The 20,051-nt window shown below is 40.0% G+C and overlaps 1 protein-coding gene across 1 annotated transcript in view; it reads right to left on the reverse strand.

The window, feature by feature from the left end:
• The window catches only part of LOC124605940 (solute carrier family 22 member 7-like), a 132,651-nt gene that overhangs the window by 78,173 nt on the left and 34,427 nt on the right, over nucleotides 1–20,051 (reverse strand). Inside the window, exons 3-4 of the mRNA XM_047137899.1 lie at nucleotides 14,609–14,868; nucleotides 7,124–7,354 (exon numbers count right to left, since the gene is read on the reverse strand). Coding sequence (XP_046993855.1) covers nucleotides 7,124–7,354; nucleotides 14,609–14,868 — 491 coding nt within the window. The remainder of the gene's footprint in view (nucleotides 1–7,123; nucleotides 7,355–14,608; nucleotides 14,869–20,051) is intronic.

Genomic DNA, 20,051 nt, shown 5'->3' on the forward strand with positions numbered 1-20,051 from the left:
TGATAGTCCATGCTAATGCAAACGTCGTCGAACTGTTCGTGCAGATGGTTATTGTCTTGCAAACGTCCCCATCTGTTGACTCAGGGATCGAGACGTGGCTGCACGATCCGTTGCAGCCATCGGATAAGGTGCCTGTCATGTCGACTGCTAGTGATACGAGGCTGTTCGGATCCAGCACTGCGTTCCGTATTACCGTCCTGAACCCACCGATTCCACATGCTGCTAACAGTCATTGGATCTCGACCAACGCGAGCAGCAATGTCGCGATACGATAAAATACAATCGCGATAGGCTACAATCCGACCTTTATCAAAGTCGGAAACGTGATGGTACGCATTTCTCCACCTTACACGAGGCATCACAACAACGTTCCACCAGGCAACGCCGGTCAACTGCTGTTTGTGTATGAGAAATCGGTTGGAAACTTTCCTAATGTCAGAACGTTGGAGGTGCCGCCACCGGCGCCAACCTTATGTGAATGCTCTGAAAAGCTTATCATTTGCATATCAGAGCATCTTCTTCCTGGCGGTTAAATTTCGCGTCTGTAGCACGTAATCTTCGTGGTGTAGCAATTTTAATGGCCAGTAGTGTATATCTGGTGTCTCGTCGTTCGGTTATTTTGATCCTGCAGCGATTATGATTCAAGACACAAAGGAATTAAAGACGTTAGCTTTCAGGCAGAATTCATTTATATGAATGGGAAAAGTTGAAAATTCGTGCCTGACCAGTATTCGAACGTCTGTCTCCTCCTTAATTTTTTTTTATTATGAATCGGGAAGGTTAATACTGAAAGTTTAGGATCCGCTGGGGTGCGAACCAGGAACACACCACACGCTGCTACCTTACAGTTATTGGACAATATTAATTTTTTTCTTGTTTTGATTGTAACGGCAAGAAAGAACGGACACAGGGGCAACTTAAGGCTGGGTGGAGACAAGGCGGGCAAGGGTCGCATGCCGTGGCCTAACCACGATGCCTCCCCCCCCCCCCCCCTTTCACCCCCCCTACTGTCACTGCGCTGGACTATCACATAGTACCGCCCTTTTCTTTATTTATCTATTATTTTTATTTATCTGAAATTACTTGCTGCTCTAAAAAGGAAGGAACATGGTGGGACAAAATCCTACATGGCTTCCACCACTTAAAAAGAAAAAAAGTGTATCATTTTTAGTCTTACCGTGCAACAATTTATTTTTCCATTACTTAAACAACAAAAAGTCTAACAGAGCCACAAAAATGAAATAAACTGTGTAAAGATGCATCTGAAAGGAAACGGCAATGAGAATTCCACGACGACCGGTTAACTCACCACTTTTTTGTCAATTTTACCAAAAACAAGGTAACAGGAATGAAACATTCCAACAGTAAAGGATTTCTACACATCATCCAACTCCTTGACGACTAAAGACGAGATACAGCATATTCGCAAAAAGTGGACGACAGTGTGGCAACCTATCCATTGGGCAGAAACCATATACTGGAAAAAGGCACAAGGTTCCGTGTCATAACCGCTCCCCATCACGTAATGAACACAGAGCCCGATATGCCACACAACTGTATTGTTCTCTGTTCTGGGGAACAAGGCTGAATCGGGACGCAGGAGAATGTCAGTGGAGATTGTCGCTTCCGTCCTCCTGGCAAGAAATGCCAATTGTCGGCGGAGCCAACTGCAATAACTGTGTGCGCATGCGACCAAGCGGTGACATAAATGTATCTGTTTCATGGCAACAACTGCAGCAGTCCAATAGGAAAAAGTCGAACGTTGATGGAGACAAGGTTATGAACGACTTGGTACTACGAGAACACAGGGGTAGGCTGACACTGGATCAAACAACCTTCCATTCGGTGTCTGGTGAAGGGGTACTCCACAGAGGAAACGTGATTTGGAAACGTCCAGCGGCATACTAGCATTTTTACAGAGAGATCAGATTGGGTTCAAATGGCTCTGAGCACTATGGGACTCAACAGCTGAGATCATCATTCCCCTAGAACTACTTAAACCTAACTAACCTAAGGTCATCACACACATCCATGCCCTAGGCAGGATTCGCAACTGTGACCGTAGCGGTCGCGCGGTTCCAGACTGAAGCGCCTAGAACCGCTCAGTCCTGAAGTAACAGACATAAAAAAAAGTTCACGAATATGCCTTAATTTATTATTTATCCTACCAACATATATTGGCGGAGTTAAGCTCTTGGGTTGAAGACAGACAAAAAGGCGAGCTATAAGTCACTGGGGGACGCGAAGACACTTAAAAGTAGTGCGTCGAAGAAGTAAATCAGAAGCCTCATCCCGAACATCAGGGAGGCCAAAACCTCCCTCCAACATGGGTCGCGCCATAGCCGGATAGCGCACTCGAAAAATAGGGTTTCACCAAATAAACTTGCTAGATAATCGATGTAACGTTCGGGACATCATCGCAGGAAAGGCACAAATTTGGGCAACAAAATAAGATTTACACAACACGTAAGTTTCCAAGGACTGAAAGTTATGAAGTAACGAGAGAGAGCGACGCGAGTGTTTAAGGATCGCTCGTTGAATCCAGTCCGTGACGGATATCCAGTTTAACCCACCAATCTTCATCGGACAACAATCGATAATAATACCCAACGATCGATTGCGGGCGACCGCAAAAGCCCATGGAATCTCAACCGCGTCAGATCCCCGCACACTGAATAATCAGTGTCTCCGGTCGTTAACCTGTGCTCTCGTAAGACGACAAAATGCATCCTACAGTCCTTGAGTATCGGTATGTCGTCATGAGAAGGAAGAAGCACCATAAAGCCAACGGCGCACGCGCAAACGATAAACCTTTCGCCCAATAACGACCTGCTATCCAGTCGAGCAACTATGAGCCTCAAAATGGGTTCCAGAAGAAGCGCGAGTAACGACATAGATAGCGGACTACAGCTCGTCACACTTCTATGGGGGGGGGGGGGGGGGGGGGGAAGACCACCGTTCACATCAGTAGACGCCTCAATGCCAGTAACTAGAGACGTGAACGTCCTTCGTGCAGCATCATTAAAACCAACAGCTGTCAACAGTCGCTACAGAATAACTTGACTAGCCCCGTCACTCGCACGATTAAAATCAATGGAAAGTAGACCTCCCGTTAAAAGGACAGAGGAGGCGGTCGAGATCACGACATTCAGCAAGCGAGTACGACCCAGAAGACAGCTTTGACAACGCGCGACCACGCCAGCGAGCAAACCCGACAGACGGCTGTTTATCGCCAGTGCGACTATTTTATGACCAAAATAGAGTAGCGTCCCGTCTTTTTGGTAATTAAAACAATTCTTCCGATCTTAATGGAGGGTGGGATCTAGACCCCTTGCACCATTTCATGCACCATATACGTTATCGTATCTCCTATCAGAGGCCAAATCCGAAAATAAAATTCTTCGGCAAGAACATTCAAACCCGGCAATGTGCGGGAAGGAGAGTGAATTGCAATCTCATGAACGTAATCACGATGAAAACTGCCAAAAACTCCTCATGGAGAGTTGGCGTAACAACACTATCAAGGAGGAAGTAAAATCAGCAGGCCATATTTCGTCATATTCCACTCCGGTGTAGAGATCGGAAAAATACCGAGAGAGTTCACGCGTTATATCTGGTTGGGATGACCACTCGCTACCACCTACAGAACGAATGGCACTGAGACACTTCCTTGGAGGTAACGTTCGAAGCCGAATTAGATCATACACAGACGCCAACTCATATTGGAGAACCGAACGTGTCTGGGAAGGCAAACGAAGACCATCTAATTGCAGTATTTTGAGTTACGGGAGTTCCGCCGTCAGGTAACGGGGACGTCTCGAGCACAGCCATAAAATCGCGAAGGACAGCATAATAAAATTCCCGAGAGTTCCTGATTTCATCCGCTTTAACGTTGCTAAATGGCATGAGTGCAGTGCAAAGCCGAGGTGTGGCAGTGGCAGCCCACCATTCCGTAAGCGAGGGATAACGCACTCGGAAACGGCTTCCTCCCCCCGCACACGGCAGCGATGACGTCATCCAGAGAGGGGACCGCCAGATATAACATATTTTGCTGCCAAATATGGCGAGAAAGATGTACCCGCTGGGTGACCTGGTTAAGAGTCATTGAACCAACACAGTGAAGTTGGCAGGAATTATTTCAACCGACAAATGCTGAATACGTAGTGAAGCAGCCAAATGAAAGTGGTCCATTCGACTGCTAGAAGTAGCTGTAAAGTATGTAAACCACACTAAAGTCGGATATATTCAGATCTATGTTTCTCGTAGACTCAACGAATTTTTACGTTGTTCACAAATTGCAACACCTTCTAGGATTTTCACGCCAATTAGGCCATATAAGCGTGGTCTTTTCCAAATGTACGTCCGACCAAAAAGTTTTTCTGGAGTCCAATACGTGATGTTAATGACACTTTTATTGCACACAGTTTTCTTATACCCCTGTCAGGATTCTTCACTGCGCGATTGCAGTACAAATAAGTTATGTTATAGTTTGTTATCCACATCCAGTGTATTACAGTTGTTCATTATAAACATTTATAAAATGTTTGTAACTTCTGTCCTGCTGTTTTACACTGAATATGCTAAACATTCAGTAATTCAATTTTCAATTTTTATTATGTTTGACATGGACTACTGGTCAATAAGTTGTCCTCACCTAAAGTACGTTTGTACTTCCAAGATGTAGTTCTCATTTTAATGAACAACAGGTCACATATTTCTTTTCACTTAAAACTGTGTTGTTAAATACTGTTGTGTACATAACCAATATGTATTGATATATTAGATAATTCATCTGTAACTCGATATCTACATTCCAGCTAAAGTGTTTAAGTGTGTACATATGCAAGTACGTATTTTGTTTAGCAATCACTTTAATTGATTATGAGCAGAATTTTTTCTATATGCTTTGCAAAATGTACACTCAATAGTTGAGCCCCTAATGCCTTTATCTTAAGGTTTACATTGTTTAAATAATGTTACTCATCGCTACCGCTACTACATACATGTGTTGTCAATATTCCTTTCAGCCCAATTTGAGTACATGGTTGCTTACACTGTTGTTATTTAGTCCCTCCCCTTCATTATGATACTAGCACTACTGATATACTAAGCTTCTAGTTACGCACTGTAATGTAACTTCATTAACAGATGAAGATTTCCTTTAAATATAGTCGACTTGTGACAGTACTACTATAACCTGGATGCATATGAACACTGAGTGACATTTCAACCCATTTAAGAGCACCGTATTTTAGCTTGTTTTAATATTACAGGTGCGATTTCCATTACGTTTATGATATAATTGACGTTTGTTTATATACTCATGCATTTCATTACGTATATGCAATGAATATGATACTGTTTAACATTAGGTTTATTTATTATTAGGGTTATAAAATGTTTCCTACCTCGCATTGTAACATCTATGTTATCTTATGCCTGGAGATAGAAACTTCATTTTCTCTTTACATGTGAAACTATACCTAATATGTTTACCAAAGATGGTCTAGTCCTCTACATTACCATGTAACATGTCATTAAGATATTTTTATACCATACAACAAAAATTTTCTTTTAAAGATCTTTGACGAGCCTATCAACATTTTTTATAAAGTAAAATTTACGGTTCGGATCTTCTCTTCAGTACTGCTCTGTGTACATTTAGTATTTGTGTGTTTGCTTCAAAAGTCCTGTGTCATAAATTTACATTGATGGCATGCACTACAGATTTTTAGTAATGACTAATGCAATATGGTGGCTTAAACCATTTTAACCTTGTAAGTATTCGTGTTATTTTGCACGTCTTTGTATAGAACAGTTAACATTTTCTGAATACTACATACAATTATTTGTATCTTTTTGTAGTATCGATTAATATGGTCCAAGACTGAACCCGGAAGATATTTGGGTTTAATATAAAAGTTCCTAACGGTTCAATTATGTATTTTATACAAAATTTTGTAAGTTGAACGATGCACACAACAGTTACTGGATCAACAACATCTTTGTTGTTTACTACTTACCACAAAAATTCCATCGTCTGGTGTACAAAAAGAAAACAAAAAAAACACCTAACTGACTGAGGTCGTCTCCCGTTCCAGTGTTGTCATTGATGTAAAGTTCTGCACCTGAATTGCAAATGGGTGACCAAGGATGCCGTGAACAGTTCCCATGCTGCGTGAAGCCGGCCGTTGTGGCCGTGCGGTTCTAGGCGCTTCAGTCTGGAAACGCGTGACCGCTACGGTCGCAGGTTCGAATCCAGCCTCGGGCATGGATGTGTCTGATGTCCTTAGGTTAGTTAGGTTTAAGTAGTTCTAAGTTCTAGGGGACTGATGACCACAGATGTTAAGTCCCATAGTGCTCAGAGCCATTTGAACCCATGCTGTGTGACCGAAATTTTCGTTCCATGACAACGCTGGGGGAGAAGGGGGGGATGGGGTAGGAGGGGGGAGATTACCTCAATCGGTAAAACGTTCTTCTTTTTTTATACTCCAGATGACAGAATTTTAGTCTTCAGAAATCAGTCGTGTAGGCAATAAAAATATTTTTGATTCAGCAGCTGTTGTGCGGCTACTGAAATTTACAAAATACAATTGTGGCTGCTCCACAAGAATTCGAAGAAAAAGTATAGTCAGAGAGTTAAATATCAGCACTGGCTAGGAAGAAATAACGCGACACCCTGGGGCCCTGTTCTCGCCATGCACGCACTCATAAAACATTTGCCAGACATCTGGGGGGATTTTTCAGATAAGACCTGCTTCAGCCTGACCTCACTGAATCTTCTTCTCCTTTGCAGGAAGTCATTTTGCTTCAAGTAAAGGTTCCTCCCTAACTGTGAACTACATTTAATGGACGTACTGTGCATTATTCCTACCGCCACGTGGTTGCATGGAGAGCTGGCGGCCACTTCTGCTGGTTGTTTGTGAACTTTGAACTCAGCGTGTGCCAGCTCTCCAAGTGGCTCACTGCTCCCCTCAGTCATATGTAGCGCTCTGGTGTACGGGCGATTGCAATGCCACTACCCGTTCTTGTACTGACAAACAGGGATTGTTCATATACTTTAACACCAAATGGTAACAGAAAATACAAAGGTAATAAGAATAGAAGGATTTTTTTTAATTACATGTCACCCATGTAGCCGAACAGCAGTCCCAGGACTGCTCCAATGTTCTGTGCATAGAACATGACGTCACTGACAATGTGCATGTCGTCGCAGACCCAGTTCATCTCTGACGGCACCGTCAGAGGGTACCACGTGTCGTCGTACTCCCAGCCATGCTGGCAGGGCACCTCGGAAGCACCGTCCAGGGCGCTTCCGTTGTACATCAGGCACTTGCTGAATGTTCCTCCTTCCCTGTGTGACATACGTAGAACCTCATTATTAATGCATTCTGGAACACAATTTGAAAACTATAGCACTGGACACAACTAGTAATCTAGGACAAAATCCAGAAATCTCAGTTTCGACAAATCGGGATTTGAAGAAGAAATGCATTTGAAAAGAACCCTGGAAATTAGAGGCACCAGGTGAGTTGTATCAATATCAACGAACATCAAGGCCTTGCATTTTGTATACAATTTTTGTGTCTGTTAATGTGGATGATAAATTGGCTGGAACGTTATTTACTGTGCTTCGAGAATTTGAGGTGCTCTGGCACATACGATTCCTCCTCATGTGGGTGATCTTGGAAGGGCAGTAGTGAATATTTACGCCACAGAAAGCAAGAGTGGGAAAATGGGCTTAAGGAAAATACAGCTACTGTATGAGTACTACTTTTGGGCCACAGCTGATCAAAATAACTTGCTTCCGCTTGATTCTTGGTCTCCGTATAAGAATCATACTTCGTTAAGGCGTACTATCGCTCCTGAAAAGTGCGTGGCATTGCAGATCACGCCACCTAGAACAACATGACAAATTCAGCCTCTGGATGTTTTTTCCCGTGTCTGAACCACGTATTATCGCACTATGTCTAACTACGCATTAATGTTTAGCCAGTTTCACATAAGCTATAAGGCAGACAGTTTCGCATTCTATTACATACCATCACATTCCATCAGCTCTCATCACGCCGTTACACCAGTATGATTCTATACGCATTCCTTAAAAGCGGATGCCTTTCTGAAATCATTTTCCATTCTGTGTTCATGGTGCAAGTTAATGGTTTGTTCTGACAATTTCTTGAATGTCAAAGATGTCCTTTTTGTGAAGTGTAATACATACATCCCATAGAAGGTTGATCTCTGCAACATCTGGATAGTAATTTTATGTGATTCTCCTAACGTACATGGTGAGTCATTAGCTGCCACTATTTGTCACGTCATAATTATTAACACAAGACTTTCAAATTAGTCTTACCAAAGATTTAACCTGCGACCTCGCACTAAAGGGGTTCTTGTTAGAGAAAATTAAAGTGTGAGAAACAAAAAAACGGGTGCAGCAGGTACGAGATAACAGAAAACAGACTGGTACGTAACTTTATTTTATGGAATCAATGACGGCAGTGTGCAAGTCGTGACACTTTCATTAGGAAGCGGTTGTTTCTGACTCGTTAGCGATCGTTATTTCATAGGTAGAACAGTTTATTTGGTAGCTGTGAAATTTTAATTCGTTGCTTTGGTCACATTGTTGAGCGTATTTAGTGTGTAAGACAGTGGGAAAGACACCCGTGAACTGCATCGGTTGTAGATTCTTAAGCGTTGCTTTTTTTAATTAATTTTGATATCTACTAGTCATGTTAGTAATATTTTTAGATGGCTGAGGTGTGGAATATGACGAAAAATAAGAAAGGTAACGCCGGTGGACAGAATTATCTGTGTATGTACGTCTGTTTAATTTTGCCTTCCAAGATGCATATTGGGTAGAGTTTTCAGGTAATCTGCAGTACCTTGTAGCTGGCACGATGTAGCTTAATGGCGGCAGAGAGTCCGAGCTGACCGTGCATTCTCTTCTGTTACGCTTCTGTGTCATGAGCAGCACTGTCACTTTAAGCTTTCCAGTCAGAATCATTACTGCCAATTGGTGCCCCTCATGAATGTTGGTTGCTGCCCCAAAAGACGTGAGGATTCGAAGAGTTGTGTTTCCCTTATGTACCCACCACACTGCACCTACTGCAGACTCGAAACATTGGCGCCCCGATATTTTAAATAATGGCAGACATTTCACAGTTCGTATAGAAATTAATAGTGGACAGATGCTGTAATCAGATTTCCAGTATCTTTATTAGTTTAAAGATTAGTATCTGACGATGAATTATACAAGTAACACCCAGCAACGAATTTCCAAAATGTAAACTCTTCATCCGATTTTGTCGATCGCCTTATCTTTAGAACGCTATTAGTGTAAATCTAAATTGGTATGAATTACAGGCATGCATAAGTACTCCACAGTTACACGAAAAAACAGTAGCAGAATGCTTATAAATATATTTATTCATCTATGTCTTTGTTTATACCCGATATATACTATTCATGAAGAAATTGGTTAAATATTTACTGTGTTTTAGATAGTACAGAGATGTTAGACTCTTGGCCTACCTTTTGCTTCTTTTCTTTTGATATATGTTTATTTAATTGTTTATGTATTTAATAATGTGTGTTAGAGCATGTTTATGGTCCAGCCATAGGAATATTTATTTAATTTCAAGTTATTAAAATGTAAATCCAGTATTTGGTATATGTTTCATTATGATTGTGACTGTGCGTTGGCATGAAGACGTGGCGCGAGGACGCTAGCCAATTGGAGCGGTCGTGAATCGGGAGACTGGATGGAAGCGAGTTTCCGGAGAGGACAAGGGGCGGTTGTGGACAGTACGGGACAGAACACACGGGAGTGAGTGCTGGATGCGGACAGTACAGCGCGACGGACGCACAGTCGGCGGAAAGACTAGGACAGCGGAGCAGTTTGCGCGTGGTCGCGGCAGATAGAGAAACTTCGCAGTGCCGACTTGTGCACTTGTGAGAATTCCGTCGCTTCTACAGTGAAGACGTAGTGTGCGTTTAGATGTGAATGTCTCGCGAGCTGTGTTGTTGTTCATAACTAATTACGCCCTGTAGGAATCTATTGTTTCCCTGTTATTCAACTTATATTTTATTTAATTGCTGGGCCATCGAAACCAATAAGTGTTTTGCAGAGATATACCACATTCTCAAAAGTACTTCTACTATCGTACTCATCATTTAAAGTCGTTAAGATAGTACCTGAAAATTTTATTTAATTGCAATCTTTCATTTATAAATTTATATGTTACTTTCATAATTCGCAACTGCCGAGTGATAGAAACCTTTGACGATTCGATTCATGTGTGCATTCTTATCGTATAATGTAGACTCAGCAGTATTTGGTCTGTAATGTGGCAACTACGTATCTCAGCCCCTACACAACGAAACCAGCCAAAACTTTAAAGATTTCAACGTTGAGTCGGAGGGTGCGTAGTTGTTTGAAAGCCTGCAATCGTTTATCCGAAAATGGTGTTTGGTAAAGGGAACCATTACCGAAAAATTTCTAAAAACGTCGGTTGATGATAGTTAATTTATTGTATCCACTGTTTCTTGAGCATTATTTGCAATAACAGATGCTGCTTTCTCTCGAAACTCCTAATAGTAAATAATAATGTTTCACCTTTCTAGGCTCCACAGGAAAAACCAACAAAATAGGAATAAGAACTCATATTCGCCAGAAAACAACGACAGTTACAGTTTTTCCAATGTAGAACATTACGCACTATCGTCTTCACAACAAAAAACTTCTAACACAACGTTAGGCGATGAAATTTGGTTTTTGTGATCGCAGTGGAACATAATATCCAGTACACCTAAAATCTAAAGGAATCAAAAGCTATATCAGCCAGTCCATAACGTCTGGGGTATTTTTCTTGTGCACAACGTACTGTATTGTCATTACCGCCCATCCACCCCTCCCAAAATGGTGTTTGGTAAGATTAGATCAGATTAAATTTACTTTAATTCCAATTGATCCATAGTGAGGAGGTCCTCCAGGATGTGGAACATGTCAGAAAAAAAACAATACATGACGAATATTTACAACTAAAACAAATAAGCTAATGTACCATTCCACAGGTCCCAAGTGGAATGATCGTCACTTTTAATGAACAATATATGAAAGTCATTTTACAAATACTAATGCACTGAAATTAAAATAAAAATGTTTTTTATTCATTTATAAGGTCATAAAAATGTAATACAACTACTATAATACTTATTTACAATGAACACATTACTGCACTGAAATGGTGCAGAAGTTACATTGTACTTACACACACACACACACACACACACACACACACACACACACACACACACATTTACAATGAACACATTACTGCACTGAAATTATGCAGAAGTTATATTGTACTTATATATATATATATATATATATATATATATATATATATATATATATATATATATATATATATATACACAAATCAGTTGGTTTTACTGAGAAATTCATCAATGGAGTAGAAGGAGTTGTCCACCAATAAATCCTTTAGGCTTCTCTTAAACTGAATTTCATTGGTTGTTCAGCTTTTTATAGCTGCTGGCAAGTTATTGAAGATGTGTGTTCCTGAATAATGCACACCTTTTTGTACAAGACTAAGTGACTTTAAATCCTTGTGAAGATTATTCTTATTTCTAGTATTGATTCCATGAATTGAGCTGTTGGTTTGAAAAAGTGATATATTCTTAATGACAAATTTCATTAAGGAATAAATATATTGAGAAGCAGTAGTTAGTATCCCTAGTTCCCTAAACAGGCTTCTGCAGGATGTTCCTGAGTTCACACCACATGTAACTCTTACTGCACGTTTTTGTGCCCAAAAAACTTTAGCTTGGCTTGATGAATTACCCCAGAAAATAATCCCATGTGACATTATGCAATGAAAGTAAGCATAGTATGCCAGCATTTTCATTATTATATCCCCTATGTCTGACAAAATTCGCATTGCAAACAGAGATTTGTCAAGACGCTTCAGCAGTTCTGTGGTGTGCTCCTCCCAGTAAAATTTATCAAGCTGTAATCCAAAGAATTTAACACTGTCCACTTCTTCTATCTTCTTGTCATCATACGTTAGACACATACTTAAGGGGCACCCCTTATAAGTTCTGAACTGCATGTAGTTTTCAAAGTATAGTGACAAAGAATTGGCTAGGAACCAGTAATTATTGTCCAAATATTTTATTAGCTGATCTTTCTAAGACTATGCTTGATTTGCTATTTATTGCAAGTCTGTATCCTCAGCAAACAAAACGAACTTGGCATCTGGTAATGTTACTGATGAAAGGTCATAGATATACACAAGAAAAAGTAAGGGCCCTAAAATGGAGCCTTGTGGGACCCCACATGTAATTAATTCCTAGTTGGAATATGACTGATAGCTTGATACATGTCTCTTTCCTAATAACACCATTTGTTTCCTGCCAGACATATAAGATTTGAACCATTTTGCAGCATTTCCTGTTATACTATAATACTCTCATTTACTTAAAAGGATACTATAATTTACACAGTCAAATGCCTTTGACAGATCACAAAATATACCAGTTGCCTGCAATTTTTGTCTAATGAATTAAACACATTTTCACTGTAAGTGTCGATAGCCTTCTCAATATCAGAACCTTTTAGAAATCCAAACTGTGACTTTGACAGTATGTTACTTGAGATAAGATGGTTATAAAGCCGACTGTACATTACTTTTTCGAAAATTTTTGAGAATGCTGGCAACAGTGAAATTGGATGGAGATTTGATGCTATTTCTTTATCTCTCTTCTTAAACAGTGGCTAAAACTTCAGCATATTTCAGTCATTCAGGAAATATTCCACTGATAAATGACTGGTTACACAGATAGCTTATAATGTTACTTAGCTCAGAATCACATTCTTTAATTAACTTTGTTGATATTTCATCATAGCCACTAGATGTTTTTGATTTTAAAGATTTAATGATGGACATTATTTCTGTTGGGGTAGTGACGGTCAAATTCATATTATGGAAGTTGCTTGAAATTTCTGGTCTGAGGCATTCCATAGCACCATCTGGCGAACCTGACAACCCCATCTTTTCGGTAACAGTTATAAAATGTGTATTAAAAAGTTCTGCAACACTATACACATCTGTCACCAATGTATCATTTACTCTTAATGCTATTTGTTCCACTTCATGTCTGGTTCTACCAGTCTCCTCCTTCACTATATCCCGTATTGTCTTTATTTTGTTATCTGATATGACTATCATTTCCTTGTAATATACTTGCTTGGACATCCGTATTACAGTCTTTAATATTTTGCAGTATTTCTTGTAATGTGCTATAGCATCAACATCGGAACTGTTTCGGATTGACAGATACAGTTTTCTTTATGTTTTACAAGATACCCCTATTCCTCGAGTAATCCATGGCTTTTTTGTAGACTTTGCTCTAACCTTGGTAAGTTTTGGGGGAAAACAGTGTTCGAATAAGGTAAGCCAAAGTGAACCGTTCCCAAAACACTTTTACAAATTTCAGGTGATGATACTTCGTTTTTTGTACCCACCATACCTTGAACATTATTTGGAATGACAGATGCAGCCCCCACATCGCATCATCAAAATTCAGTTCCTTTTACTTAGAATAGAGTGGTTTAAGAACCTCAAAATTATAGTACATAGTAAGTGAGCAAAAATGTTTTTAAGTTCCGCTTACAAATACTTTCAAATATAGCTAAACAAAAAAAAGTTATTGATTTTGCTGTGTAAATAGCTGTAACTTCATGTCTTTTTTTTGTAAAACTTCAAATTACGAGATGAAGGTCAGTAGAAAATTACGAATGTTCAATAGACAAATTTTAATGCACAAACTACTCGCAACAGCCTTATCGAAATCAGAAAATATATCAAATTAAGCCAATAATACCTTTTAAAATTCTTTAAGTAATTATGTTTCACCATTTTAGGGCCTCAGAGTACAGCAAACAGATTAACATTAGCAATCGCGCAGATATGTTCGACGCCATGCATACATTATGCAATTGCTAACACTACTGGACGAGAATAATGTTAAGTACCTCCCATCGCAATGGGCTTTTCGAAAGAAGTGGTATGTGACTTAAGAAGGAGTCGAGGAATGTAACTGAGCAGAAAAATACTGAGCTGTGGTGGAGAGATGCATGTGCATTGGTTTAGAAGCTCTCTGAGTGACCCATTCCCAAGAAAATGGGAGGTGTAGCTTAAGGATGTGGTTGGGCAGGTATATGCTGAGCTGTTATTGGGAGAGCTAAATATGTGTGAGGCTTAGAAACCCTCTCGTAGGCCTGTTTCCAAAAAGGGGGGTTTGGTTTGCAAAGGGAACATAGCTTAATAAAGGAGGAGGAGAGGGTGTGAGTAGGAGAATGGGGCATGGGTTACGAGGGGCGTTGCTTAGGAGGGGGGCAGGATATGATGACGTCATGCATTTGTCTCTCCATGTAGGCGACCTGACAGCCAAAGGTCAAATCTGATTGGAAGTCACTATTGCTTTCCTACTGATATATATCTGTTACTGATTTAAGAGATGGCATTTTCTCAGCTTCTTTTAAAGAAAAATCACATGGACTATATCTAAATATATATCTTACCTGGGGATAGTGGCGCTCTTCCACTCATCAAGAGTTAAGTTGGTGAACTCTCTCCCAGGGACGTGACACCAGTGATCAGGAGTTTGCATAACGAAATTGTACATTTGCGAGCTCAGCACACCGACGATTGTGCCATAGCAAATGAAAACAGTGTTTAATCTCTTCTGGAACTTTCCTCTAGAACCAATGACATCCATGATGTCCTCAAAAGCTGGTACAACCTCTCGATCCTGATGGTATTCATTGGTCTGGTTGACAGTCTGTAACCGAAGAAGGTATTATTCATTGCACAAATCACTGGCCAATTAACCTATTTGTTCAATAATCGAGGGTGGGTATAACACAGACACAACTTCACTTATTCTGCCTAAAGTCGTCTGTAATCAGGTAAAAATGTGACAAAATTTCATGTATTAACATGCATTTATGATAAAGACAAGAATGAATTACAAGAGACTGAAATATGTGAGTTACGTAGTGATCTTGTTGAATACTCTGTAATGATATGAAAAGTATTATACATTTAGCTACACGCATCTAGAGAATGTCAAACCGGAGCAATTGCTACGGAGCATGAATTGTACAATCTGCCCATTGTTGCATGACAAGTGAAAACGTTTGCTCATATGCATTCAAGTCAGAAGGAATATTGCATCTTACTTCCGATGGTCACGGGTACTGCAGTTCCGTATTTGTACATTGACACCAAGCAAACAACTTTCAGTTAAAATGCCTGTTCTGTATGGGAATATACGTAATGGATGTAAAAGTGGCAGTTGTAGACACTTGGCTGACGACATATGGAAGTTTTAGTCTGACCGTAAAGCGTGTTTGGATAACCTAATAATAAAGGGACCGTTCGCAATAACCGAAAAATCTGTTTTCGAGCCACTCCATTATACAACGGATGGTTGTCCATATTCACAACTGTGAATACATTTCATGTATTTCATAACAGCTGTATCTGCCACAGTGCCCGTGCCTTTGGAAATGCAATATCATCGTGACGTACCAGATGGATCATCTCCATCTGTTACGTTTTTCTAGCCCCGTAAATAACTTACTTTTTTATTTTCATGTAATTTTGAATTTATTTATCCGTTGACATGCAATAACTATATTAAAACCTCACGCTTCTATTTAGACTTAATTTCACTTAAATTAATTATTCAGATTCTCATATAAAGTGTTCTGATTACATTTTTGTAATTGGGTTTCATTAGGACATTGTTAATTAAAAGTTACATTTAATTCCAGTTAGTATTACAGTTCGTTACATGCCAAATCCTACGAGCGAGTAATTATATTTGAGAAAGGTGACCTAAACCACCTGAAAGATTAGCATTCTCAAGTTCCACTAAATACTTTAAATTATGTACAATTTATTATCTCCGTAGAAATTAACTTGAAAGCTCATAGCAAGTACTATTTTACAGAGCAGATGTTGTAATAACTGCTGTTAGATTCCGGACGTCAGGTATACGGATTGATCAGGAACAATGCGCAAAGCTTGTAAGAATCTTGCAGGGTGGGTGGTGCTGAGTAACAACTGTCAAGAAAAGAATTCGATACGTTCCCCGTTTCCGAGTTGATTAGCATTGAAGTTAGCCAACCAGGCCGTTGCGCCAACAAATTCATGTGGCCTGCGTTAAACGGTGTTGCAAAACATGTCCTTCGTTTGGTTTCTTGTAGCCGAATAAGGCAGCGACACAAGAATTGCACTTTTGATGGTAATGAGGATCTAATCCGAGCCAAAGGCTGAGAATTCTCCTGTTCTGTCGTCTAGGCCTTGAGAACAGTTGACGGTAACTGTCTGGTCGCCCACTTTAATTTGCGTGCGCAGCAGCCTGATTGGCTAACTTCAGTGCTAATTGACTTGGCACACCATAGAGAATTTATTTCTTTCTCAGCACGGCCCACCCTGCAACACGCTTACAGGTTCTTCACACTGTTTCTGACCACATTGCATAGTTTTGGCGCCTTAATTTCGCACTACAATATGACCTACAGCATTGATTAGTTAATATACTTATTAATGATTTCATGAAATTTACCATAATTGGCAATATGGCACTCTCATATGTAACGGAGGAGATTCACAGACAGAAGAAAAACAGTGTCGTTTTGTAGGGGACATCCTGAGACATCAAGGGATCACCAATTTAGTACTAGAGGAAAGCGTGGGGGTAAATATCGTAGAGGGAGACCAGGAGATGAATACAGTAAGAAGATTCAGAAGGATTATGAAGAAGCTTGCACAGGGTAGAGTAGCATGGAGAGCTGCATCAAACCAGTATTTGTACTGAAGACGAAAGGAACAACCTAGTTCTCAAAGTAACGGTTTTCTCTTACGCCAGTCTGTAAGCACTGGGACGTCACTCAGAATTGCCAGTCGATAGTTGAAAAGTACTCGAGTAATGTCTACGTTCGAGTGCACCCTCAGTGTTGGTTCACCCCACAGTCATGTGCATTCAGTACGCAACAACACGTGCACATTTAACTGCGAAACTCAGAAATTGTAATACGTCATTATTTTCAGATGAAATCTGTAATCTACATTAATGCACTTTTTAATAGAGCCGTGATGTGATCAATAAGTACCGTGAACTAAACTAATGTTGGGCTCAGCAATGTATATGATGGGCCCACTTAAATGAACCATAGGAGTGTAATTGTCTTTAACAGGAACTGTAATAAGAGAGAAGCGTAATATTCTCGTCTAAACAATCTAACATTCAACTTCATTACTGGACAGTGACTGTTATCAATGTCGGTTGTGTCCTGGATATCTGTACTAACAATTTTTGGTAGCGTAACAAACTGCTCACCCTACTTACTAACTGAACTTCAAGAGAAATACATCGTAGTCACCCTACTTAGTAACTGAATTTCACATGGAATACATCATATATGTTATCTAAAGTTTGAATGGTACATCCTCGAATAAACACCATCTCGCAATACTTTAAACATCCAGCTTCAAGGTGGTGAAAATGTTTGCTCCCTAGGAGAAACGCAGGTTCTAAGTAACAGAATTACTAGTGTGTTGGTCTTGTCAGATAACCCTAACTATTACTTCTGCTCCTCAGTAGGATATTTAGCGTCTTGTGTGCTGTGTTGTATTTATTACAGAGGTTCAACTGAGCCATATTCTATTTGCCATCCGCAAATCCCACAGAAGCTACGGGCGATCATACATGTATTATTTATGGCCAAATGTGTAATTCGTCGAGCCAGCTTAATAACCATCTCCAACTTTGCTTAAAATACTTTCTTGAATCATTCAAGCATAATTTATTGTGTCCTACATGCCACGTAAAATCATTGGTTCAGCTGTTGTGTGTTCATTTTAACCCATAGCTACTGTGAATGCTGGCAAGACCACCATTAGTATGGAATGATCTCTCACACTGCCTTTTTATTTTTTATGTATAAAACTTCTGTTTTGGTGAATATATATTTTCATGACTTTTCTGTTGTTTGTTACACTTCTTGGAAACAAATTTTATGAAAATTTGCGTTTTTTAAACAAAGCAGAATTTAAAACACTTTGAATACTAGAACACATCAAAATTGGCAGCTTATTTTAATTTTATGTATTACTAAAATAACAACACATCGTTACCTCTCTATTCACCCACCAATTATCATCGGGGAGATAGTATTACACATTCGCAACATAACTGTACGGAAAAACGCATTTCAATTATGACAAATTGTATTTGGAATCATTTTCAGTTTACTAATATCATTTCAACCTTAGGGCGATTATTCCACCACTTGATACTACCATGGCTGAAATTATGCCAAATTTTTATTTTAAAAATCAAGAATAAAGTAATTAACTTCCGTATTCTTCTGAGGAACTGAACTGGATTGTAATTGCTTTCAGCCTGCATGTGTTTCATACAGACCCTCTGTCGTTCTTCAAGCAAACCGGAACACCACAATGTTGACGCGCATATCTCGTTTTTACGTCAAACAAGGATAACAAAGGGTTGATGTTTTTCGTTTCTCAAAAAAAATATATATATATTTCTGTATTTGAGGCTCATATCTCCATAACAACAAGTTTTCTCCGAGACTTCCGGAATTTTTTGAAGACGAGGGAGCTGGAAGACAATATTGCGATGCCTTGTTCTTATATTAGTTAGCGAGTTCTGTTTTCTCCATCGAAAACATATTTGTGTTCTTACCGAAGAAGTACGCTTCTCAGTCATCACCACGTTTCACTTCTTCATGACCTTCAGTTTCCTTCTCCAAATTAGTACGCGATCACTAAATACTAGAAATCAGGGTCATTATCACTTTCATCAAACTCCTCATCTGAGAATTCACTGAGGCATTCCTGAATACACACATCCCTCTTTCATCGAAAACGCTATGTAGAAGATTAGCTTTTCTCACCATGGAGAAACTGTAACGTTCGACAAAAACACGGCATGCGAACACTATGGCACATCTATGAGTCCTCTCAAGGCCTAAAAATAAGAAACAAATCGCAGCAACAATGACAGATTTCTAGCATGTGTCACTTGCCATCCAATAGGAAAGTTCACGTAAGAGTGTACTTCACCTCACAGGGATGTGTGAAGTATTACAAGACAAAAAACTGTAGCGATCTAAGAGACCATCCATACTAGATAAGGGTGTGACCTGCTGACAGTCTGCCCTCGCTCTCTATAGCCAATGCAGATAATAGTAGAGGAACGATGTGTTGACTGTTAAAGACAGCTGAAGGGCTTCACCTCCAATTAACATACACTCCCTGGCAGTGGCACCTAGCCAGTTAGGACGTGTTCCACTTGTACTGTAGTTTCCAAAGGACTAACTTTTCTAATCATTGTAAGGTGGCGTGCTCTCCTGACCTTCATTTCTGATATATTCCGACCTCACAATCGTATTCTGCGAATCAAGACGTTTCATTCGAGCCCCAACTCGATAGGGTACAGTCAGTTTTACATATTTCCATTTAATCAATATGCAAATCTAATAAATAAATCGCAAGTGCTCTCTGAGATTAAAAAGTCGACGCTGGCGTACACAAACATTCAAGACACGACGGCCACAGGAGTTTTTGTTCGGTGGAGGCAACCAGCCCGCTGGAAAATCTGTAGGAGGGTGCGTTAGCACGCAGCTGTGCAGGCCGGTCGACCACCCAGGGACCAAAACAGTTCTTTGCCAGAGAAAAGGGTAAAGCCCCTGCACCTGTGCATCTAGCGTCAAAAGTTATATCCCCTTACCCTTACATCAAAAAGACTACCCGTTCTGTTTGGTGGTAACATCTGCAACAAGTTACGTCTCTGTACCTAGCTGGACTGGTGGGAGACGCCACCAAGCCATAGCCCATACAGTAAATTTGTAGTCCGAATAGCAGAGTCGTCAAAGGAAGGTCGCTGGCTCTTGGCAGCGCTGTTGTCAGCTTTGAATTGAGCTACGAGCA

The sequence above is a fragment of the Schistocerca americana genome, chromosome 3, assembly GCF_021461395.2.
Source record: "Schistocerca americana isolate TAMUIC-IGC-003095 chromosome 3, iqSchAmer2.1, whole genome shotgun sequence".
In the NCBI taxonomy this organism is placed as follows: domain Eukaryota; kingdom Metazoa; phylum Arthropoda; class Insecta; order Orthoptera; family Acrididae; genus Schistocerca; species Schistocerca americana.